The sequence below is a fragment of the Saccostrea cucullata genome, unplaced genomic scaffold (genome assembly GCF_032062105.1).
Source record: "Saccostrea cucullata isolate Sc308-1 unplaced genomic scaffold, CSIRO_AGI_Scuc_v1 ctg44, whole genome shotgun sequence".
Lineage (NCBI taxonomy): Eukaryota > Metazoa > Mollusca > Bivalvia > Ostreida > Ostreidae > Saccostrea > Saccostrea cuccullata.
The window spans coordinates 494,717-521,237 of NW_026938421.1; the positions used below are offsets into that span (position 1 = coordinate 494,717).

At 34.6% G+C, this 26,521-nt stretch overlaps 1 protein-coding gene and 2 non-coding genes across 3 annotated transcripts; 1 reads left to right on the plus strand and 2 right to left on the minus strand.

Annotated features, from left to right (window-relative positions):
• Nucleotides 1–200: 200 nt before the first annotated feature.
• Nucleotides 201–274, minus strand: Trnat-agu (transfer RNA threonine (anticodon AGU)). The gene has a single exon. It is a non-coding gene; the product is annotated as a tRNA-Thr (tRNA).
• A 188-nt stretch (nucleotides 275–462) lies between these two features.
• Nucleotides 463–536, minus strand: Trnat-agu (transfer RNA threonine (anticodon AGU)). Its single transcript has one exon. It is a non-coding gene; the product is annotated as a tRNA-Thr (tRNA).
• Nucleotides 537–16,177: 15,641 nt separating this feature from the next.
• Nucleotides 16,178–26,029, plus strand: LOC134250160 (myomodulin neuropeptides 2-like). The gene is made up of 2 exons (XM_062732512.1): nucleotides 16,178–16,387; nucleotides 25,143–26,029. The coding sequence occupies exons 1-2, from the start codon at nucleotides 16,333–16,335 to the stop codon at nucleotides 25,826–25,828; spliced, it is 741 nt and encodes a 246-aa protein (XP_062588496.1). The 5' UTR covers nucleotides 16,178–16,332; the 3' UTR covers nucleotides 25,829–26,029.
• The last annotated feature ends 492 nt before the right edge of the window (nucleotides 26,030–26,521 follow it).

Below are 26,521 nucleotides of genomic sequence, written 5' to 3' on the forward strand. Positions count from 1 at the left end.
CTGGAATATATCAATTCTACAAATGAACATTTATTTTTTATTATTGATAATATGTCATTAATATTCCCAAATGTTAAAGTGACCGAGTTGACGGCTAGAGCAGTGTCTTTACTTTTTCTTAGTAACTTTTTGAATAAATTCTGCTTCATACATGTATTAATACATGTAGTAGGAAAGGAGAAATGCACAAAGAAAACATATGGCTGGACCGGGAATCGAACCCGGGACCCCTGTATTACTAGTCAGGTGCTCTAACCACTGAGCTATCCAGGCCGATATCCACGGTCCGTAAAGCCCCAACTTCTACATTCCTCCCTCCTTAAACAGTCTTCGACCTCGAAGACACAAGTTCTAGGGCCCTGCCAGGAATTACTAATTTACACATACACTGTAACCTGAACAAGGCCCCCCACACTGGCCACCAAATGTAGTAGGAAAGGAGAAATGCACAAAGAAAACATATGGCTGGACCGGGAATCGAACCCGGGACCCCTGTATTACTAGTCAGGTGCTCTAACCACTGAGCTATCCAGGCCGATATCCACGGTCCGTAAAGCCCCAACTTCTACATTCCTCCCTCCTTAAAGGTCTTTGGCCCTCCAAAGACCCCAACCCAGGCTCATCCCTGGCAGGTCTTTCACCTGTCAATTCAAGGACATGGCACGGCACCAAATCTGTAACAGGAAAGGAGAAAATGAGTAAACATACATTGAAAATTCATAAATACATATATATTGAAAACATCCTCACAAAGTTAGATGATTTTTATGGGAATGTCTGCACACCGGAAAACATCATGCAGAAATTTTATTCGGATCATCAACAGGAAGGTGAGTCAATTGTTTCCTATGGGTCTAGATTAGAACAGTGTATATCAAAGTCTGTAAAACTAGGTCATATTGATGTAAATGCCAAGGACCCAATGCTTAGATCAAAGTTTTGGTCAGGTTTAAGAAGCACACAGTTAAGAAATGCAACAAGGCACAAGTATGAAACTGTTAAAGAGTTTCACTCCCTTCTTAGAGAAATAAGACAGATTGAACAAGAAGAAACTAGTTTGAAATCTGTAAATTCAGTTCCAAAATCAAGTGTGGCTATGTCAAGTAATGTAGATTCATTGACAATTCAAAATTCTGAACTGCAAAATATGCAAAAACAACTTACAGAATTACTTTCTCAGATGAAGAAACTTGATAGCAGAATGGGTAAAATTGAGCAAAGTTCAAATGCAAGTAATCAAACCCAAAGAATTGGTTTTAATAATACAGATTCTTTTCAGACAAATACCTCCAACAACACTTACCATAGAGTAAATTTCCGGGGCATGAATAAATTTGTCAACAGAGGCAGAGGAATGTATTTCCAATCTCAGAATCAACAGCAACCGCCAAACCAGCAGCACCAGATTCAGCAACAGACTCAGCAACCATGGCAACAGAGGCAGTTTGCTGGTACAACACAGCAGTCTGGTAACATGAATGGGTTTGGTACAGGTAGTACTTTAAACTAGTTTCATCTCCTGTTGCGGGGCAAACTGGAGATTCATTTCAAAATAGCCCTAATTCTACCAAAAATCCATCCAGTCTTTTGTACAGGTTAGTTGGAGAATCCAATGAATCTGAAATTATTGTCAATGGTATAAAAACCAAAGCTCTCATTGACTCAGGATCCATGATAACCTGTATGTCAGAAGAATTTTTCAGAAATTTAAACCCTAGGCCTGAGTTGCATGACCTTTCAGTATTTGAACTCAATGTTCAGAGCGCTAATGGCAGTGCTTTGCCATACAGCGGCTATGCAGAAATTGACATATGTGTACCTTGCTTTGGTGAATTTCTAGTAGTTCTAGTAGTTCCCCAGACAAATTATTCAAGGCAAGTACCTATGATTCTTGGAACTAATTTCATTCGTTTTTACAGGAATGCTTGTAACCAGAATTCCACTGATTCAGATGATGTTCCAGAACAATGGAAGATAGCATTTGACAGTATGAATGATGAAACACCAGTGAAGACGACTAACAAGTGTACCATTCAAGTATTACCAAATGAGACAAAAGTAATCAGAGGTCTGGTAAGAAATAACCATGGTATTGTATCAGCTTTGACTGAGCAAACAAATACTTCATTATCAGGAGGTCTCATTGTTTGTCCGAGAGTTATTTCCCTTACCCAGGGTAAGCAGACTACTACTATTCCTGTTAGGGTTTGCAATATTTCAGCATCTATTGTACATATACCACCGAAATCACTTTTATGTTCAGTAAGTGGTGTACAGTTATTAGACTCTTGGAATCCTGAAACACAGGATCAAGGTATTAAGAAACCCAGAAAGTCTTTACAGGAATTGGACATCAAGATCTCTGAGGACAACCTCACTACTAGGCAAGTAAGTCATGTGAAACAGTTTCTGTCTAACTGGACTCATTTATTCTCGGATGGTCCCACAGATATAGGAAAGACAGATTTACTGAAGCATGAGATTAAACTGACAGATGACCAGCCATTCAAAGAACCTTATCGACGTATACCACCAGGTATGTATGAAGAAGTCAGACAGCATGTCAAGGAAATGTTAGATGTAGGAGCCATTCGACCATCACAGAGCCCTTATTCATCTAATATTGTACTGGTAAGGAAAAAAGACGGAAGCTTGAGATTCTGTATTGATTACAGGAAACTGAACTCTAGGACAGTGAAAGATGCTTACAATCTTCCACGCATAGATGATACAATTGATAGGTTAGTTGGATCCAAGTTCTTTACCAAGTTAGATCTGACAAGTTCGTACTGGCAGGTAGAAATTGATGAAAGAGATCGAGAAAAGACAGCTTTTTCGGTAAGTGGAGTAGGTCTTTTTGAATGTAATCGAATGGGATTCGGATTGACAAACGCCCCGGCTACGTTTCAGAGAGTGATGGAAAGTTGTATGGGTGAATTGAATTTAAGGAAATGTTTAGTTTTTCTAGATGACATCCTGATATTTTCAAGGACATTTGACGAACATATGGACAGACTTACAGCTGTTTTACAAAGACTAGAACAAAACAATCTGAAACTTAAAGCTAAAAAGTGTGAATTTTTCAAAAACAGTGTAAGTTATTTAGGGCATGTAGTTAGCGAGAGAGGCATAGCGACAGATCCAGAGAAGACAAAAGCTATATCATCATGGCCGATTCCTGTTAACATCAAAACTCTTAGAACATTTTTGGGATTCTCAGGTTATTACAGGAGGTATGTGAAAGATTATTCCAAAATCATTAAGCCTCTTAATGATCTACTTAAAGGCCATTCCACAAACAAAGGTAAGTCATGTAAGACAAAAGCACCAGCATGGAGATGGAGTGATGAGGAAACCAAGGCATTTGAAACCATTAAATAGAAATTGATGTCTCCACCTATTCTTGCCTATGCCGACTTTGACCATCCTTTCATTCTTCATACCGACGCATCATGTAATGGTTTAGGTGCTGTTCTCTACCAAATCCAGAATGGTGAGAAAAGAGTTGTTGCTTATGCGAGTCGTGGGTTAAAGAACAGTGAAAGACACTACCCAGCACACAAACTTGAATTCCTTTCCCTGAAATGGGCAGTTACCGATAAGTTTCACGACTATTTGTATGGTAACAAGTTTGAAGTTGTGACAGACAATAACCCTCTCACGTACATTTTGACCACAGCGAAACTCGATGCTACAGGCCACAGATGGTTAGCTGCACTCAGTAACTTCCAGTTTTCCATCCGCTACAGGAAAGGTACAAACAATGCAGATGCAGATGGTTTGTCTAGACGACCAAATGAGATGGTGGAAGTCAATCCTAATGTTGTCCAGTCTATCTGTAGTGCATATGTAGCAGATCATAAAAGTTGCCCTTATTTTGAAAATGTGTTCCTTACAGGAAAGGAGGATCCATTAACGTGCATGACTGTAAGTACTAATGTACTAATGAACTCGGATAATTCAGACAAATCAGATCCCATTACTAGTGGAACTAGTGAGTGTCATTCTGATGATACTTGTGTTTTCTCAGACATTGATTGGGTTAAGGAGCAATCATCTGATAGAGATATCAAAAGAGTTATTCAGCTTGTTGAGCAAGGTTTTCTAAGATCAAATCTAAGAGAAGAGTCAGAAATTGTTTGTAGATATTTGAAAGAGATTGACAAATTAACTTTAGAAAATGGTATATTGTACAGAGAAGCTATTTTACAGAATGAGAATATTAAACAGCTAGTTTTACCAAGTCATTTCAGAGAAACAGCTTTTAGACTCTTGCATACAAACCTTGGACATCATGGACGTGACAGAACCATTCAGCTCATGAAAGAAAGATTTTTCTGGCCCAGAATGATTCAAGATATTACAGAAAGAATCAAGAATTGTGACCGCTGTGTGAAGTTCAAAACTCCTGAGAAGATTTCTGCAGAACTGGTCAACATTGAAAGTTACCAACCATTAGATCTTGTATGTATGGACTATTTATCACTAGAAAAAAGCAAAGGAGGTTTTGAAAATGTATTAGTAATTACTGATCATTTTACTCGTTATTCTCAAGCTTTTCCATCAAGAAATCAAACAGCTAAAACAACTGCTAAAATACTATTTGAAAATTTTATTGTTCATTACGGATTTCCAAACAGATTACACAGTGATCAGGGTAGAAACTTTACTAGCAATGTTATCAAAGAGTTATGTAAGTTAGCAGGTGTACAGCAGTCGCGAACCACTCCCTATCACCCTATGGGGAATGGGATGGTTGAGCGTTTCAACCAGACTTTGATCAAAATGCTTGGTACACTGGAAGACAAGCAAAAAGAAGACTGGAAATCTTATGTGAGTACTCTTGTGCATGCATATAATGCCACAAAACATGACAGTACCGGATATACGCCTTTCTTTCTTATGTTCGGCAGGCATCCGCGTTTAGCTATCGATGCATACCTCGGCTTAGACTCTGACACAGAAAAGATTCGCAGTCGCGACAATTATGCAAAGAAACTCCAGAAGCGTCTAGAGTTCTCTTACAAGATTGCATCACGTGAAGCTGAGAAAAGTGCTTCTCGTCACAAACTCAATTATGACTCGAAGGTTAGAGAAGCCACGGTACATGTTGGAGACCGTGTTCTCATTAGAAATGTTGGTTTAAAAGGAAAAAATAAACTGGCAGATAAATGGGCCAGAGATACCTATATTGTCATTAATCAGCCCAATTCTGACATCCCAGTATTTCAGGTCAAGAAAGAGTATGGGAAAGAAAAAACTAAAACTTTGCATAGGAATATGCTACTTCCCATATCTTATATCCCCAAACTTTCTGAACAGGGTGAACATTCCCCTAAGGTGACCAAACACAAATGTGTTCAAAAACAGGAAAACCCCAATCAAGAGAAACTATCTAGAGTAGATAATGATACTAGTGTATCTAGATCTATTCATTCTCGTTCTGAGTCTGAGTCAGAAGATTCAGATTCTGGTTCATCTGATGGTGGTAACATTTATATTATACCACAAAGACGAGTAGGTCCTAGATCAGGTATAGGTAAGTCTACGCCATTTAGTTCCATTCATTCAGAACATGGGAGCAATTCTGGTATTTCCAACACTAATTCAACATTTGATGTTAGTAGTACTTACAATCCTTCGACACTGAATCGTAATGTATCATCAAATTCTCCCTCTGTAAATATCAGTATTCCACCAGTTCCAAGAAGATCCACGAGACAGGTGAGAAAACCTGAGAGATACGGTGAGTGGGTACATCAGGTGACTCCAGTATATTTTGTGTAAAACACAGAGGAGAATGTCACATAGATGTTAATTTTGTTTGTAAATATGTTTGTGTTTAATACTTTGTCCTTACATGGCAAAATGGACAATGCAATTTGATTTTCATAACTTTAAAATGTCAGGAGCCATTTTCCTTAGCAGGGGAGAATGTCACAGTTGATATTTAATTACATACTTTATTAATAATTCATATTTGATTAGCGCGCATTGCTAATCAAACGTAGCGCTGTTTGTGTGAATGAGTGCCATGTGTGAATGTTTTGTTTGTCACGTGAGGTTTCTATTTTTAGCTTCCCAACCGACCAGGTATACGAGTACGACCAGTGGACCAATGACAGACCTCTATCTGATAATTAATATGCATGTATACTAACTTCGTGCACTATATAAGCGCTTATCCCGCCAAATAAGATATCTATCAGCTTTTACCTTCACGGTTTATGAGGTCTAACCATTTATGAAGTCATCGAGTTATACGATGTCTTGATTACTATTATTATAATATTCATTATTTTATGATACTGGATACCTGGTAAGATTAAATTCTAATGATGTAAATACTTATATCAATTTTGATAATACGTAAAATATCTTAATGACAGCGACGTGAATTTGCATGTTGTGTAATTTGTAACATTGTTTAGCGTGCTGTATTTGTCTCTTGTTAATGTGTGTGTTGTGAGAGTGTTTTCTATGTTTCTAGGTTTCTTTTTGTTATCCACAATAAAACATCATATAAAACCGAATCCAGCGTTTTTCTGAAACGATTGACCCTGTGACATACAAAAATATGGTCCGATAATAACGGATAGCATAAGGCAGCCCTGTATATTCAGTCAGATTGTTAGAAGACCTGATCTCCCAGTATAAATATTGTCAATCAGAAACGCAAGCATTTTTTTTTAAATGTAAAACCAGAGTTCTTGTGTGTACAATCAAAATGATTTTTGGAAAATTATTTTGCAAATTATCAGTGACAAGGTCTGAAAATTTACCCGTTCTATATTTTATTGAAAAAAAAACAGCCATCTTCGAAGTCAAAACATGGACTTTCGAGGAAACGGTTGAATAAAAGTACCCCCAAAGTTTCTGCTTCACTATTGAGAGTAAAGTGAGGGGAAAGGAAAAGTGTTAAGTAGAAGATTTACTAAGTCATGTTCGTGATTCTTCCAAAAACGGAATGGTAAATACATTTCTCCTTTTCTTATACACATGAGACAAAATTGCATCTGTTATGATCTGAATATAAAAAATAAGAGCGTTTGAAAGTTACAAATTAAGACAACTGACACAAAACTGATAAAATAACCAACTTAAATTACATCAAAGATTAAAAAAGCTACATAAATGTATATGTATTTAATCTACGTTACAAGGACAATTGAAATAAAGTAGTAACCCTAACCCCCTACACTTATTTTAGATATATCGACGACGTATTGTCAATTAACAATGGTAGTTTCCATTCTTTTGTCGATACGATATATCCTGGTGAGTTTGATATTATCCCGTTGCACTTGAAATAAGATAAACCACAGCGTCTGACACATCTGTTTCATATTTGGATATTTTACTTGAAAAAGACGTTTATGGTAATCTAACAACCAAGCTCTTTGAAAAACATGATAACTTTAACTTTTCACATTATTTGTTCATTATTTACACACCGAATTTTTCTGCTATATCCCAATCATGACAAGGGGCACACGACGGATGCAGGGGATGCTCAATCCTCCATGGCACCTGATCTTACCGCTGATTTTTTGGAGGTTTGCTCTGCTGCAATTTTGTATTGTTTAATGAACTTTTGAGCTGTTCATATATCCATAGATTTAATTTACATATTTCTCCTTTTCTCCTTAGCTATTTCCCGATCATGACAATGAGCACACGGTGGATGTGACCGGTCGGCAGGGGATGCTCACTCTTCCATAGCACCTGATCCCACCTCTGATGTTTTGGAGGTCCATGTAATTGGGTTTTTTTTAACTTTTGAACTTGAATACTGTTCATTATCTAAATATATTTCATCCGCAAAAGAATTGAAAATAGGTACAATTCAATCGTTAATTTGGCGTTCCATAACCTTCTGGGAGACAGGGACAAAACCATTTTCGTAATCGTGTTTACTTTGATAAGTCAGACAAAATTGCCTCCCAACCTTAAAAATTCAAATTCTCTGACACAGAGTTGCAAACCGAGGCTTCTAAAGATAGACAACTGAGGAGGAGCTGTAGATTTAAACTTAAAAACTGAGACAACTTAAGGAAATCTTTCATTAATTAGACAACTAACAAAAAGAAACATTTTTATTCTTCTTTAACCTCAACAACTGATACAAAATTGTTCGAAAAAATCTCTAAACTAACCTGACCAATTAAACTCTTGATCAGCTCCAAGACTCCCTGACATCCCACTCACAACAGCATGATGTCAACAATGTGTCACTTCCAAATTGAAAGTTCTCGTTACCTTTCCTTAATTAATTTTTAGATCAATCATTTCTTCGTTTTCATAGAAATACTCTATGAAGTCCTTTTTGGCATTAATGAAAATAATTTTCAAACAAATCATCTGGGATAATATACAAACGAGTTTGTAATGTAAATGTATCAGAAATGTCAATATTTAACAATTTTATTAATGAAATATATGGAGATTTCGAACAGTATTCAAGCTCCATAGTCCATTAAATAATACAAAATGGGAGCGGAGCAAACACGGGTCTCCAAAACATCAGACGTGGGATCAGGTGCAATGGAGGAGTGAGCATCCCCTGCCGACCGGTCACATCCGCTGTGTGCTCCTTGTCATGATTGGGTGATAACGGGAAACTCCATTGACAATTCAGTGTATATTTAATGGCCTAAAGATCAGTATGAAAACCGTCCACCAGCATTTGATTTCAGAAGGATATGGAGATAACGAACGGTATACAATCTCAAAGTCCATAAAACAATACAAAATAAGAGCAGAGCAAACACGGACCCTCGAAACATCAGAGGTGGGATCAGGTGCTATGGAGGAGTGAGCATCCCCTGCCGACCGGTCTCACCCGCCGTGTGCTCCTTGTCATGATCAGGAAATAACGTTACAAATCCGTCGTCAATTCAGTGTATAAATAATGGACTAACAATTGGTATGAAAAACGTCAGTCAGCATTTGACTCAATGATAAACTGTATTTGCTGACAAGGTCATTGTATCGACCATAGAACTTACGAAATGATGACTTTAAACGAGACTGCTGATATTCTTGTTTTGTCAACTTGCTTGTCAATAATTTACCTCGTTTTGGAAATTGTTTCTACGTAGAGCATGCTCTTGCGTATCGAATCAACTGAGATACATATACTCCGTATGCAGGTGATGAAGGTATATTGCTGCATAAGTAAGGGAAGTTGACGATAGAAAAGTTTAAGTCATCACGTTTATCATATAGATTGGTTGTTAGATTACCATTAGTGTCTTTTTCAAGTAAAATATCCAAGTATGAAACAGAAGTGTCGGAATCTGTGGTATCTTTTATCTCAAGCTCACCAGGATATATCGTATCGACGTAGGAATGGAAATTACTATTATTAATTGACAATACGTCGTCAATATATCTAAATGTCGAGTTGAAGGCCACAGCAAGTGTTTTCTTCTTTTCACGCATAAGATTTTGCATAAATTCTGCTTCATATTCACCTGTCAGTATTCGAAACTGACAGGTGATTTTGAAGAATTTCTTCCCTAGAAAAAAAGAAGTATGAGTATAAGTAGGATTACCACTTGAAGAATTAAATCCAAGTTCTTCTAGAATGCAATTTATATAATGAGCCTTACAAACGAAGACAATGTTGTTACCTGCTTTGTCGGCAGGAACCAGTACGTACTGATCGTGTAATCTATCTAACTCCTTTTTCACTTCTGGTTTTTTGAATACAGAAGGATATATGGTTTTCATATTGCCCCTCAATCTTTTAATACGGGACTTTAACATGGATCTGATACATTTAATCCATTCTGACAAGGTGTCAATGTCTTCTTTTTCATATCTCGCCCATCGTCTGGCATATTTTTCCACAGAATCCATAATATTTATGAAATTCCGTCGCCAGTTGAAGGATCGGGGTTCCCTATATTTAGGACCTTTTAAAATAAGTAATCTAATCCTCATTCTATATTTACGTCACCTGTAATAACGTGTCCAGCAGGACTATAGTTATAGGGCGAAGAAGAACATGAACACGAAGGAGGATTATGTTTCAGATAGTCGGTATCCAGGCCAAGTAAAGTGTTTTTGTAATTGCAAAGTTTGGAAGCAATGGTCGATGTATATTTGTAGGAAATACAAGGTGTAGTCTTTAACTTGAAATTTGGTGGAATACAAGACTGGACCCTTTTGTGATTAAGAATATTACTTATATTCCTTTATTGGCATATTGAAGTTTAAGGAAAAGACGGATTGTTTTAGCTGCATTTTCTTCCGTGAAGCGTGCGGGTTTAAAGAGCCTATGATATGCAATATCCTTAATCACAGATCCGAGTCTATATTCGGGTGACGAGGAATCTGAAATTGGGTGTTCCTTGGCCTTTTCAAGAAGACTATTTAAAAGTTTCAAAGGGACAGAGTAAAGTTTTGTTCGAATATGATGTAGACCTAACTGTTGATTTACATAAGGTAGTAATGAATCAAAAGAGACGTCGTGTATTGCATGTTTATTGTACGAACGATGTCCATGACTACGCTTACGTCTTTGAGTATGGTTAAAAAGTCCCATCACATTTACATTATTACACTGCGGACTGGAAAGATTTCCAACACTATCGACATTGTCATTACATCCATAGGGAAAGACTGTTCCTAATTTTCTATTCAAAAATTCGTCTCGTTGTCTACGGAAAGGTGTACTCAGCGACGGACTATTTGTGTGGTGATAAATCTTTTCGAGAATTCTAACTTTCATTGATAAAATAGAATGATCAGGTGAATTAAAATGTTTGTATAAAAACTGCTGACCACCATGATTTATTTGAAATCGATGACCTGATATTCTTTTGTTAAGCGATCCCTTGGTTTCACCGACATAAACAAGTCCACACAGATTACATTCTATTCCACAGACAACATTAGAAGATTTGCAGTTCAGATTTTCCCAAGTTTTGGTATAAAAGCTCTGTCCAGTAAGATTACTGGTGAAAGAAGTGTCAGTTATCAAAATGTCACAGGTTTTACAGTTTCGCACAGAACATTTTGAAACAGAAGACATGGGATCGGAAAAGGAATTATCCAATACATCTATAATCTTTACATTCTTTCAATTTGGTGTATGATGTATTGGTTTTATGCCAAAACTGGGAATCTGAAGACTGTACATATGACATATGTTTAATATCCCTGAGGATTATCGGAGGGGCACTAAATGAACTCCTTGAGTCTGTGTCCCTTATAGACCCAAAGGAGTGACGCCTCTTTATACTGGGCGACGCACCTGCCAGTATCATTTCGTTATTCTGTGTACTCATGAATGAATAGGTACCGAACGACAAGTATCCTCGGGGACAAACTGTCCACCAGCAGAGATACATGTTCGGTGGTTAAAAGAAGGATATAGAGATAACGAACAGTATACAATCCCAAAGTCCATAAAACAATACAAAATAAGAGCAGAGCAAACACGGACCCCCGAAACATCAGAGGTGGGATCAGGTACCATGGAGGAGTGAGCATTCCCTGCCGACCGGTCACACCCGCCGTATGCTCCTTGTCATGATCAGGAAATAACGGGAAAAATCCGTCGTCAATTCAGTGTATAAATAATGGACTAACAATTAGTATGAAAAACGTCAGTCAGCATTTGACTCAATGATAAACTGTATTTGCTGACAAGGTCATTGTATCGACCATAGAACTTACGAAATGATGACTTTAAACGAGACTGCTGATATTCTTGTTTCGTCAACTTGCTTGTCAATAATTTACCTCGTTTTGGAAATTGTTTCTACGTAGAGCATGCTCTTGCGTATCGAATCAACGGAGATATATATACTCCATATGCAGGTGATGAAGGTATATTGCTGCATAAGTAAAGGAAGTTGACGATAGAAAAGTTAAAGTCATCACGTTTATCATATAGCTTGGTTGTTAGATTATCATTAGTGTCTTTTTCAAGTAAAATATCCAAGTATGAAACAGAAGTGTCGGACTCTGTGGTATTTTTATCTCAAGCTCACCAGGATATTTAAGGAATAATTGTCATATTTTTCGATTTCATGATGTGATCAATCGATTGGCTTGAGTGATAATTTGAATAAACGCCGAAGGCGTTTATGCATAAAATTATTTTATATCGAACAGAGACATTGGAAATGTAAATGTTTAATGATAAATTGTATTTGCTGATAAGGAAAACATATCAGCCATATAACTTGCGAAATGATGACCTTAAACGAAACTGCTGATATTCTTGTTTCAGCAACTTGTTTGTCAATAATTTACCTCCTTAAAAAAATTGCTTATATGTAGGGCATACTCTTTAGAATTGAATCAATTGAGAGATATATAAACTCAGTATTCAGGTGATGAAGGTATATTTAAGGAATGTGTTTAAGTTTTGTGTGCGCTTCATTAAATATACCTACGTGACAAGTCTGTGTGATTCACACACCAATAATTCACACTAAACTTAAAAATATTCCTTATATTTACATTTTGCATGTTTGGAAGCAACTAAAATATACTCAATATTTGAATTTCTCGCTGCCCTATATCGTTGCATTTTTACTAACTTCGCTGCAGCCTCATTGTGATGTCACGTTAACGCATGTTTCTCTGGGTATATTTCTACGCGTGAGTATACACGAAAATGGTATTCAAATCAATTTCACTGTTGGTTTAGTAGAAAAACACAGCGAATGTAAATATTGTTGTACAAGTAAGGGAAGTGGACGATTGAAAAGTTAATGTCATCTCGTTTGTCATAAAGCTTGATTGTTAGATTACCATTAAAGTCTTTTTAAGTAAAATATCCAAATATTTCACAGATGTTTCAGACTCTGTGGTATCTTTTATTTCAAGCTCGCCGGGATAAATCGTATTGACATAAAAGTGGAAGCTACCATTTTTTATTGACAATACGCTGTCATTATATCTAAATGTCGAGTTGAAAGCCACATCAAGTGTTTTCTTTTCGCGCAAAGATTTTGGACAAATTCTGCTGCATATATACAAAAATGGTCTGCTAATAACGGGGTGCAAGTGGTACCCATCCTATAGACTGTTGGAATTTCTGGTCTCCAAAAACCACATACATGTATTAGTAAATGTCAATCGGATTGCATCTGAGTTAGTAGTGTCTCACAATTTTAGACTGAGCAAACCACTAGTTATAAACATATACATGTATCCTCAAAAGTATCTTGAAAGTTAAATTTAGTTTGCAATACTACATCATGCTCATTATATTAAAGAAAAACCTCGGTTCTTGTTTCGAAATCCTGAAAAGGAATTATTCAATTGTTTCATTTGAATAGATAAGGTCAGCCTAATAATTCCTGATTCTCATCTCACGTAAGAGCAAGCTCTACATATGATCAGTTTTTAAACCGAAGTGAGCTACTGATCATGACAGCTAAGATAATGTTACAGGAGTTTTAACAACTTCTTTTTAAGTCAGCATTTCGTTAATTCAAGGCCGCATTATAATGACCTTAAAAATGTTACTTTTTACGTTTCTTTTCAGTCCAGTCGTCCAGATCCATACACACCATTTTGTGCGTGTTTTGTGACAGGGGGTGCTTACTCCTCCTAGCCATCTGATTTAACATTTGAAATGTCCGGAAGTCCTTGTTTTTAAGCTCTGTTTATAGATTTCATTTCTTAAAATCGATCAATATTATTTTTCACCTTTTTGATTACAACTGTTGAAAAGTAAATACAGTAAACAGATGATGAGAAACATATACTGCTTTTAAACGGATATTTTTTGGCGGGGGAAAGTTTACACTGTAATACATGAAACATTCCCAAAGCAAGCGACAAAATGTGGCGCAGACAATTAAATTTTTATACCTTTGATTGCTGTACTTGCATGGGTCTAAAGAACTCTAAATCTTTTGTCAAAATTATCTTAATCAGAGAACTACAATTCATGATCAGCAGCTATACCTTAGTGTGATATAATTAAGTAATCAAAAAGTGGAATAACAGATTTCAAAAGTATTCTCAAAAATCACTGGAACTTTCTTAACGAATGAAGTTGAAATTTGGTGTTAACACTCGTAAGATCATGATTATATTTTTTGACTTAATATATTGAAGAATAGTCATATTACTACTATGGACATCCTATCAAATATAGATTCAAATGTGGTTGATCATGGCCCTGAGATCACATTTGAAGCCACCATAAAAATGCAGTATTGTAGATCAAATTTTTATTGAGAATAAAGGTGAAAATTTTAGAGTTTACTTCATTAACGCATGTCATAAGAGAGATTCTTTTGAATATATTTCGATTTAAGTTCATAATTTAATTACATAACTGTATTTTTGTATTTTTTCTTCACAAAACTAGAGGTACTGTGAGCAATGAGCTCACTAAATGATACCCCCCGCCTCCCATATGAATATAACGGCAGTGTCCATGTTTTGCTCTGGAAAATCAAAAATGCATGTCAGATCAAAAAGTAAAATAGGAGGTGCACAATGGCAATATGTAATTAAGAATCTGTGAAAGTTTCATGAAATTTCCTTCATTGGTATGAGAGGAGTTGCGGATAAGAGAAGGGTACCCCAAAGCGTAACAGACGGACGGACAGACAGACGGAAGGACGGACGGACGGACGGACGGACAGACGTACAGACGGACGTAATTAACGATTACTATATACCCTCCCGCTTTTCAAGCGGGGGGTATAATAAGAGCAAACATTGCCTTCTGCGAAAAGTGTTACATGCAAAAAACTTTGACACTATTTCCAATTTTCATTTTTTCCCCTCGAATTCATAAAAACCTTTAAATAAACGAAGGAATTGATGACAAGTAGGGGATTAATTAAGGCCAAAAACAGGAAACATTTGATGAATCTTTCAGATGATCTTAAATCAATAACATCGAATTTATTTCACAAAAATGTTTTATTCCACCTTGTTTATTCAAATTTAGATGAATAATATACCTGATAATCTTCTTTTTAAAAATAAATCAGTGAAAAATTGACTAGAAGACAATATTTTCTTCCATAGAGTGTAGCTACATTTAAGAAGAGAATTGATTTGTTTGAGTTCCACACCTTTATCGCCATCATCCTCATAAGATTTAATTTTTTTATAGGAAGGTATCATTTAGTTTTCTGTTTGAAATGATATATAACTTTAAAAATTACATCTATAAAATATAGATATTTATAACCGAATATTAAACGCAAATAATGGATCTTTCTGTCGTAAATTCATTTGATGTTATTTGTAGAACCTATATGCGCAACAATTTATTCTCCCCGCTCCATTCCCTCAGCTCCTTGGAAGACGAATTTATACCCAGATAATTATATCACACGATCTGAGGTGTTTAATGTAGAAACTACAACGACAATATCCCTTCCTTATCATTCTGACATTCGAAAAAAAAAGTTAAAAATCAATTCAGGATCGTTTTCTGGATTAAATGTGGCAAGGAAATTAGCAATAAATTAAAAGATGTTTTGACGTGTTCTATTTTATCAAAAAGTGCAGTAAGGTTCATTTCTACAAATTATGGATTTTTTAAGATTACCTCATGATATTTCAATGTCTTCCATTTCATTTTTTATTCTCTGACATTTCTTTGGAGTGTTAATGTTCCTGTATTTGACATTTTTTAGGTTGTTTCCGGGGAAAATTATTAAAACTCATATGTTTCTTTTCTCACGTATCGACGTGTTTCGATATAAAATATGACTCTAGAAGTACACTTGATTCTATAAATTGAATTTTATATGCTGAACAATTATATCGCCCACAACAGTATACTATGAATACTCCTCGGGGTGCTACTGCGGATTTGCAAAATCAAACAATTTACTAGTGCCTCCGCCCTGGTAGTTTTTTTAATACAAAAATAGACTATGGCATCTATGGGTCAAGATCGATCCAAATTATTACATGAGCTTAAATTCATATTAAAAACTAATTCCTCAAAAGCTGATCTTCCACAAAGTCTGTTTGGAATATCAGCATAGAGGATAGCAGTTTAAGGAACAAGGATGTCAATTGATCATCCGCGCGCAATAGGCGGAGCTAAGGAGGTAAGCGGTGATTCTGATAAAATATCGTTTAGTCAATGAATCAATTGATTCTTATCATGACGTCACAGTCTCTACCATATACACATTATAACTCGTTATAAATTGGCATCAAACTTGATTTACTCTCGTAAGAAGACAACCCCTTTACAAGAATAAGACCACTTTCTTTTCTGACATTATCTGCTTTTTTGGACGAAAAAAAAAATACTTCAAAGAATTTTGGAAACCTTTATTTGCTTGGGACAGTTTTAGTTTTCTACATTCAGCATTAGATATGAAATATTCTGTACATTTAATTTTACTTCTTCAGTTCCTACAGATGGTATGGGGTGAGTACATTTATACGTTTCTTCTTAACAATTAATGGATGCAATAATGAGAAGGAAATAATCTGATAATTTAAAGCTGATTCAAATCAATATATTTAAGTGTATTATTCTTCATCATTTGGTTAATCAAGGTGGAATAAAACATTTTTGTAAAATAGTTTCGATGTTACTGATTTTAAATCATCTTAAAAGATTCATAAAGAAGCTAATCCAATGTTTTTTGTTTTGTTTTTTGTTTTGTTTGTTTGTTTTTTGTTTTTTGTTTTTTTTTGGGGTTTTTTTTTTTTTACAAAAAATGACCTTTAAGTTTTATTTCACTTTCCTATTTAAAAGAAAGTTCGTAAAATTTAATTTGTATTACCAAACTTCCAATATGGTATATTTTTGTGATGTGGATTAATACTGATATCTACTAAGTATATAGGAAATTCATGCAAAAATACCTTGCTCTGCTAACAGTTAAATTCATCACTTTCACATTTTTGAAAGATAAACTTTATTTTTATAAATTGTACATGCAATTTGTGGCTGCTGTCACAAACTGGTTCTGTCATTATTTTTAAAGAGAGAAGAAAATGACTGAAACCGATTTCTCGCGTTTGAAATACAAATCAATGTCACGTTATGCGTTTAGGGCATTTTATATCTATTTTAACTAGTTTATCAAAAGAACAAATCCGTTACAGAGGATAAATTTCGAATCCCACTAATTACCTCAAGTTTGATGGAATCAGCGACCACCATGCCTGTCTATAATATCTGATTGCGATTCCAAGCATTCTTATTTTTTACCAATTTCTCAAAATCTTCGTTACTACAAAAATCGGGAAAAACGAACCAAAACTGACATCTTCTTTATCTTTCTAGGAAAGATATTGATGTAGAAGACCATGGTCATGAATTCTTAATCAATTTCTTTGAACAGAATGTGTAAATTTTTATTCAGTTGTGTTCCATGATGAATTTCCATTTGAATGACATGGTCTGAAGATTCACACAATACTATTTTGATATATGGTTTGTATTTCTCCAGAAAATTAATTCTATTTTGGCAACTCGTGCAAAAATATTCTGTCATTTAGTTATCGTCGACTGATAAGTTTTCTAAGTATTTTCTGACTTTGGTTGTGGTTTTGTTCTGAAAGTACTGGAAAATAAAACATTAGCGCCGCACTTTAAAATTCTCCAAGAATCCAGCAATTTATTCTATTCGGGGGTTGTTTTCAATTCATTGAAAAATAAAATAAAACTGTTAGTAGAAATGTATAAAAATCCTTTGCTGTGGAAGATCACCCCGACCTAATTTAATGTTCTTAATTAATGTTCTAAATTACTTTATTTCTAAACAATGAAGTACTAAAATTTTGTAACAGTTTAACACTTTGAAATGTGACACCTGTAGGAAAAGATCATTGAATGCTTTGATATAAATTGTTTTAATAGAGGTATTCTCACGAGCTCAGTTTTCATTTCAAACTCTAAGTATGACAAAAAGAGTAAACACATGTCTAATTAAAACGAAAGGACGGGGATTATTTATGGAAATTAACAAAATCTATGGAAAATTAACTGTCCAAATGAAAATCCATGTTCATCCTTGTTTGCGCTACGCAATTATAATAGAAATTTGATAATATTTACAAATATGAAATTGATTTGAACGCGACCTCTGAATTCGATAACTGCCGTTACATGCATCAACCATTCTGTAGAAGTGCGTGTAATTTATATCTAAATTGTGGTTTCGTCTCTATTTACATGAATCTCTGCCTGATTGAACAAAGCCTCAAATAATCACGATTTCTACATCTTTTAAAAAATAAAGTGACAGCATCATTTAATACACTCTCTTTAATTTTCTACCAAAAGCATCTATTATTTTTAAAATCATTTTCTCGTCCTTTTTCTCGTTAAAATGAAATTTTCATCCCTTTTTATGCTTTCCACATATGAATGCCTATAGTATTTCTTTTGTATTGCTTAATTGTACACACTAATATTCTGTACAGCTCATTTATAAAATGTTGTTTGAAGGTTGATGAGTATCATTAGTTGCAATTTACTATCCTCGGAGCAACAAAGCGAGAACTGAAAACTAGATAGAAACCCCGTGATGATGAATATCAAGAAAGTGTGTTTTTCAACTGAAAATTGCACACTTTTGTTATATTCAGCACATTAAAGAAAACAGTATGTGAACGTTGTATCTCCATTGCTTGACCTCTGCCTCCTCCATCCATTATTTGATTGCGGACGATAATTGACGACACATAAAATGTATTTTTGGAGTTGATTCGATACGAAAGAGCATGCTCTACGTATGTACAATTCCTAAAACGAGGTAAATTATTGACAAACAAGTTGATTTAACAAGACTACCAGCAGTCTCGTTTGAAGTCATCATTTCGTAAGTTCAATGGTCGATACAATGACCTTGTCAGCAAACACAATTTATCATTGAGTCAAATTACTGACGTTTTTCATATTAATTGTTAGTCCATTATTTACACACTGAATTGATGACGGATTTTCCCGTTATTTCAAGATCATGACAATGAGCACACGGCGGGTGTGACCAGTCGGCAGGTGATGCTCTCTCCACCATGGCATCTGATCCCTCCTGTGAACTGCAATTGGAGGTCCGTGTTTGCTCCGCTCCTATTTCGTATTGTTTTGTGGACTTTCGAGCTTGCATACTGTTCGTTATCTCCAGATATTTCATTAAAAAAGACATATCTGTTGTAAATGCATGTACCATGAAATTTTCAGTTGCTCTCGGCTTATTTTTCATTTTCTTTTAATTTTTCCTTATTGATTTTTCGAGTTTTGTTTTCGGAAACTTTGAAATAACAAGCAAATCAATATACTGAATTTTTCATAAAATATTTAGCATGCTATACGTCTGCATCGTATCTCTGTGATTGTAAGAAAATATTTATACTCTAAATGCTGATGAGAAATAAGGAGTACTTGTATAAGTCGCGCAATAAACGTATCCAGGTATGTTGTATATCGATAATCCAATTAATTCAGTATCAAAATAAATGAAAAAGTCTGAAATATCGGATAAATAAGCTAGCATTATGCAAATTGTATGGAAATTTATTACTGGAATTTTATATATCATGACAAGTTTAAGTTTCTGTTTCTTTTTATATTTTTGGTAGGCTTTTGCTAACAAACACACATATCCTCTCGAAGTTAAAGAGTTGCCTTATTAATAAACGCATGCAATTTAAAAGTTTTTTTCCTCCAAGGACTGCTTCTTAGTCACCCCTTTTTAAAAGGCATGTAACATGCTAAGAAGTAATGAAGAAAGGACAACAAGAACTGTCATTTGAAAGTACTTTTGCAAAGCAGAATCAGCGGCTCTGTATGTGAAGGAACTTTCTCAGAAGCACAGTCATGAGAGACTCTTCAAATGTTCAGAAAGATTTGTTTAGAATCAAAGCGCCTGGCTTCTTTGAAGTTCGACCTCTGTCAGGACACGATGATACAGGCTTAGTCGAAGCCTCTCTCATCATATTAAGTCTCTTGTCAATATCAGTCCTGTGAAGTATGTAATTTTGTGCTGTTGGTTGAATAGAATCCTTTTCTTTGTGTAATAGAAATTATAAGCTTTGTTCACTCATTGCTATCTTTGAGTTTCTACCTCTTTGATGCTGTGATAATTGCAATCTCTAGATCTATACTTAAAAGGGCAATGAGCATCATTGTTTTTGTTAACTGTTCTTTCTGCTATAACAATTATTATTATTTGGCGACGAGGTTGAAGAAAAATGGACCTCAAAATAACGTTTTCAAAACAAGAAAGTGAGACATTACGTACAATATGTATCAAAATATATTTCAAAAAACATATCTCTGCCCCATCTTTAATTCGACATAATATTGATAATGTTCATAATTATTGGGAGAAAAAGAAAACCAAATTCTTTGTGCATTAAAGTACAGAAAATATCAAACAAAATATATTGAATTACTTGAGATCGTAATGAACAAGCAAGAAAACACGCCAAAGAAAATGGTATAATGAATTATTTTTTCTGGAAATGGTGTGTGACAGTGCAACAATTAAAAATAATAGTGAAAGTGCCAGTCTGGTGTTCTTTTCATCTAAAACTTTTTCAAAGACTGCGCTAATCGCGATATCGATACCAAAAGATGGGAAGTTATTTGCGCTCGCTTCCGGTTGCGTCATAAAATAGTTCCCGAATCACTGGGAAAATGGCAGCTTTCTACAAAAATACCGCTAATTTGAACACTTACTGTCAAAATTCTATCAGATAAACTGTTAATGATTGGTTTAACCATTTTGTGTCAATTGAAGTTTGATAGCCATAAACAAGGTCAATTAGGAATCAACATTCTCACTGTTGCTCAATTGTAAAACCTAGCTAAAATAATGATTTGAAAATATTAAGATTTACATATTTAAATCTCAGTGTAATTCAATATTAACATTTTAAAGATTGCTTTCATTTTTCGTCTGATTGATACCACAGCCACCGAACGATGCCATTCTTTCCTACTATGAGGTCGATTATTTTTTATGCATGCTTCATGAGTTTTCATTATGTCTTAAACCAAAAAATATATTTAAAGCTTAAACATAATAAATAGATAAAAATATACATGAAAAACGTGTCTTTACAAAAAAAATTGAAGAAATGAAAAAGAAAAATTCGATATATCACCTATTGCGTGACTTTGAGTCATAAAAGAAAAGGTAAACCATATAAAAACATGTCTTCATAACCAGGAAAGAATTTCTTCATAGTATTTATTTTCCTCTTTGGGAAATTTCAACTGATCGAAGATTATGTTTGAAATCCACTTATGAAATTTTACCCGCGCAATAATCTCTTTTCTGCTTCAAGAATTATACAAATAGTAATCTACTGTGAGAGTTTATCAATGCTAATGGAATATCAGATAGATTTTTCATTATCACTGATTATTTTCTCATTTTTCTGTCACTCTGGCCAACGCTTGCAAAGTTTTTTGCTGTTGTACCTAAGAACCATCTTATTTGTTGACAAAAGGCGAGGTAAAAACGTAAATATAATAAATAATCATTTCAAGAAACATACCTGTGCTTGTGTTTTACACTTAACAAAAATGTGCAAGGAATAGAAAATGACATCAAAGACTCTAACGAAAATAAAATAAAAGTTGGTCAATGAATTATTTTAAGTTACTTTGTTGATTTCAAATCACACACCCGAAAGGATTTTGACCGCTATGGCCTATATTTAGAGGGGGTAGGTAAGGATATAGCAACAGCCCTCTGTCGCCATACGTTATTTATTTTCCTCATCTTTGTCGATTAAAGCGGAAATCGAAAGGCGCTTAATTGTGGATCATTATTCTTCTAACTTTTGATCTGTCACTTGCCTAGTTTTAATTACTTGGGCTATAACCATCTCACAAAACATCTCATTTCATTTTTTTTTTTCATTTCGAGCTTAATTTTCATTTCGTTTTGTGGGTGGCTGGGTTTGAAATCCTTAATACTATATATTATAAAGACACACCGGAAGCCGCTGTAAAGTGTCAGGAATCCTGCTTCTATATTGTTTAATTTATTTCTGCTTAATATTATCAGACCAAAAATGAATTTAAAAGTTTGCCAGGGGGAGTTTCTTCAGTAAAAGCACTAATTCTCTTTATCAAAATATTTTTTGTCGAGGAAGGGAGGGGTGTCTCTTTGCTATTCTGCATATGAATCGACAATGCTACCGAAAACTATTCAAACACGATCTCATAAACTGAAAAAAAATCAAAAGTAAATCATTTGCTTAGAAACTAATATAAATTATATTATGCCGACAAACAAGATATTGCTATTTGTCATGAGAATGATACACTGACGTCATAAAAAGACTGACCATTGATTTAAAGCAGCTTATTAGTTATCTATTATCATCACACCGGAAACTGGTTCCGCCATTTTGGAGAACTGAATGGTCGACGTTGCCCGCCTGATAGCAACTGTGACATAAGAAAGTTTTATTGCGTTTTCTTCATTTCCCGAGCAAGTTCACACGACAGCCATTTTATTGACTTTAATTGACGTTAATGTGCTAATTGACGATTTGGAGCCGTTCCGTCACCGCATTACACATTTCAGCTTTGACATCTTCCACTTTCCTTTCGCCAACATTGCGTGACCAAGCATTGCCGAGGCTATAATAAGACCGTTTTTCTCAGTCCTGCATTAGGCATAATGAGAATGAATTGTCTGTTTTATTAGTGGCCACTGAATAATTCCCGCCATCGATAAATTTGTTACAAGTTCATGAAATGTTAAATGTTAGGTATGATTATTTTATTTGAAACTAATTTCTTCGTATTCGGAGGAATGTCAAATTGTATAGGATGCACAGCGGATGCCAAAAGGATTTTAATATCGAAATCACTATACATGTTTGCTTTTCGAATCCGACGACTTCCTATGCATAGTCACATAGTTCTATGGAGGAAACTATAATTTGGGTTTTTCATTGTATGAATTACTAGTATTTCCATGAGCATACTAAAAGTACAATCATTTTGTAACAATGTTAACTTAACCAGGAAATAAAAACAAGAATTTTCAATTAAGGAGCCGTTAAGGAATAAAAAAAGACCTTAAACCAGATTCAATGATTAATTTTATGGGGAGAAAATGCCATTATAATCCGGGGTCTCAGTCAATTAATGTTGGTCTCTCTAATAAAGAAATTCATAAACTAAACGAATAAAGGTGTGGGAAGGCCGGGGTTAGATCTCACCTGTAATTATTTACATAGGCCTCCACCATCCAAGAAATTGTGCAATTTATGATCAATTTCGCCTGCAAGAAAAACACTTAAACAAGTTATTTCTGATAATGCCTCCTGTAATGTTCCAATTTTTCGCTTTGATTTTTCAAATTCTGAAAGATGGAAATGAAAGTCATTTTTAAAGCTTTTCATACATGAAGTGAAAGAACTATCTTCTTAACCATAACAAACTTTGACACCTTAAACTCTAATTAGACTTGTGTAGGTTATGACAATATTTTTTCTTATTTTGGTAATTGCGATTTAGATTTCAAAGCATTTAACCTTTAGTTTACAAAGGTGAATGAACAATAATATTATGTATCTTGAAAGCATGTGAATGACTTATAGACAGTTCTTTTTATCTCTGTCACATCAAAATCCCTGCCCGGCGTGACTGGCAAATAAAGGATTAATAGTTTAACGTATTGTATAGAAAATTGTCTTTATAATCTCATCATAGTCATGAGCGACCATACCATACGATGGTATTCGATTCGAACCCCCGCCATCTTTCTGCCTAATTTCCTCTTTACATCAATAGACGTTCTCATCAAGATAGAGCAATCCCAGCCAAAACGATCTGGTGTTCTTATAAGATAGAATACACATTAGCAATTGTTTAATTTCGTCCAAGTAATTAAGAAACATGGAAAAATAATGAAGATTTCAGTTAAGAGATATTTTCTCAGATTATTACTGATCATTAGATAAAACTCCACAAACAGTATGGAATACGAATAATCAGTCACTTGATATTGTGCACTTTGTCATAGAAGACATCCTTGATGGTGTTTACCAGCATCGGGTTAAATAACATAAACTTTAAATTTCACATTAATTAATAGATTTAGATTTATTCCTAATTAAGCAACAGACATGACAATATTAGAAAAATTATTCAAACAGAAATATCCATGGTACCTCTTTGTGTTAGAAGAACCATTGCACTTAAATAGCTTTATAAATTCAGAGAATTTAACTAAACAAAATAAGCTGCATTTTACTTCAAAATTGAAAAAAAATTAATTTCTATATAAAACGCCATATAGCTTTTATTTGAATTTGAAAACTTAACATTTCTAATTAAAATTAAGTAAAATTTTATAAATAAGAATTATCAAATTGATTTAATATTAGTTTGCATACTGTACTTAACTTTACTAATTAGGTAAAAAAATCTAAATCAGAATTCTCAAATTAAACTAATCAACTAGGTACATGTATTTAAAATGCTTTGCAGCAGGGAGAATCTAAAATCGAGAAAATGGTAATGTATCATAAAAGAAGTGAGTAATAATGTTGTTTTTATTTGTGTGTGTTTTTATCTGTAACAAGGCGACAGACAGTTTAGGAGGAACAGTGTTACACTAAGAGATACAATAATCTGACAATCTCTATATTTGGCACGAAAGTATTACTACAAATCGTATTATCGATCTTACGTTAATTTATACCATAGATTTATTATTGATAATTACAAAGAACGTTGGGTTTCAGTAATTTGTTTGGTTATATCAGATGATTTTATAAGTAACGATGCCAGTGAACTCGGCTCTAACTTTTTCTAGCGAAAACACACAAGGCTAATAGCCATCAAAGACTATTTGCTCAACAACTAGGATTATTGTGGATTTTGACGGATCGCATTGTTTACATTCGTGTTCTTTTATGAAGAAGGAATAAAGCTGATATTAAGTTCCCTAATTATAGGAATAATTGTAGTTACCCAAACTGATGGACATAAAAATTTCACATGAAATAACGGAAATTTAAAAATATATATATTTTTGCCCGTTTCAATATGACAAACAATGTAAAAAGATGTCCATCTACTGTAGCATGAAAGAGCAAATTCAAAATTAAAACAAAAGTTTAGTATATCGTGGTGTAGAAAACATGTACAATCATAGCAGTGTGTGTCAGTTCTTTATTTTCATTACTTGCAGGTTCCACAGATTCAGTGGATGAAACACACGCCAGAGTGAGGCGAGGTGGACTGAGCATGCTCAGACTTGGGCGCGGACTTCAAATGTTACGATTGGGGAAGCGGGGGATGCCGATGCTTAGATTAGGTCGTTCTAATGGACTGAGTGACTCAGACGAAGAGGACTTTATGTACCCCGAGGAAACAGAATTAGTGGACGGACGAAGACAGGTTCCTCTGCCAAGATATGGCAAAGATCTGCAGCAGCAACTGGAACTCAATGACTTGTTAAAGAGTATGTTTATGGATACTAACGGTGTCAGGATTATTCGCCCCGCTGGTCGTCCAGGACGTTTCAGGAGATCGCTGAAACAGGACGATAGCGCAGAAAAAGATAGTCAAGAAAGAACCATACCACAGCCCCGCATTGGTCGCTTGCTTCCGTCAAAGTTTGATGGATATTATTTAACCGATTCTGAAGTATTTACTGATAAACGAGGAATGCCCATGTTACGACTTGGTCGCGGTATGCCCATGCTTCGTTTAGGCAAAAGGCTTCAAGGTGATGAATCAAAACGAGGCATGCCAATGTTAAGGCTTGGAAAACGCACAAATTTTCAGGAAGATTCTGCATCACAGCAAGATTCACAGACAAATCAAAATAAGCGAGGAATGCCCATGCTTCGTTTAGGAAGAAATCTAAACTAAATTTAAAGAAAACTTTAATGATAAACCAAAAATATCTCAACTCTTTGCAAGCAAACAAACGGTTCTAACATTCCGAAAACTGTACAAGCAAACAAAACGGGGTTATCTATTTTTAGTACGATGTGTGTAAAGATGTTTATTTTTTCAGTTTTAACTTAATGTTAAAATAATCAATGATTTATTAAATTACTGTCGCAATTATCAAGTATTATTTTTATGACTGTTTAAAATATAGAACTCTGTGATCATTATTAATTTATTTTGATTCATTTTGTATACATGATTAAAGGTGTTGATAAAAAAAATTCTATGGCTGGTATTCTATTTTCACTGGATTGATAAGAGTTATTGTGTGTAGTTACAATCTTGATTTGTTGATGATAGAAAAAGCGGCAAAAATTGATAAAAGTATCCATTTAATGGTACAATAAAAAAAAAATGATATTGCATACACCATAAAGCATGTAAAGGTAAATGTTACTTACCTAAGATCCAGAAATGCAGGATAATTTACGCTTCTTTAGATCTTTGTACCTGAAAAAAATAATGCTCAATAAGTGCAATTAATAGGAAATACAAAGCATACTTCAAAAAAATAACAGCAGAAATACTAGTATTCTGGAAAATCTTTATAAAATAGAGCAATATATTCATATGAGAACCATGAGATCATTAACAATTAAAGGCTGTCAA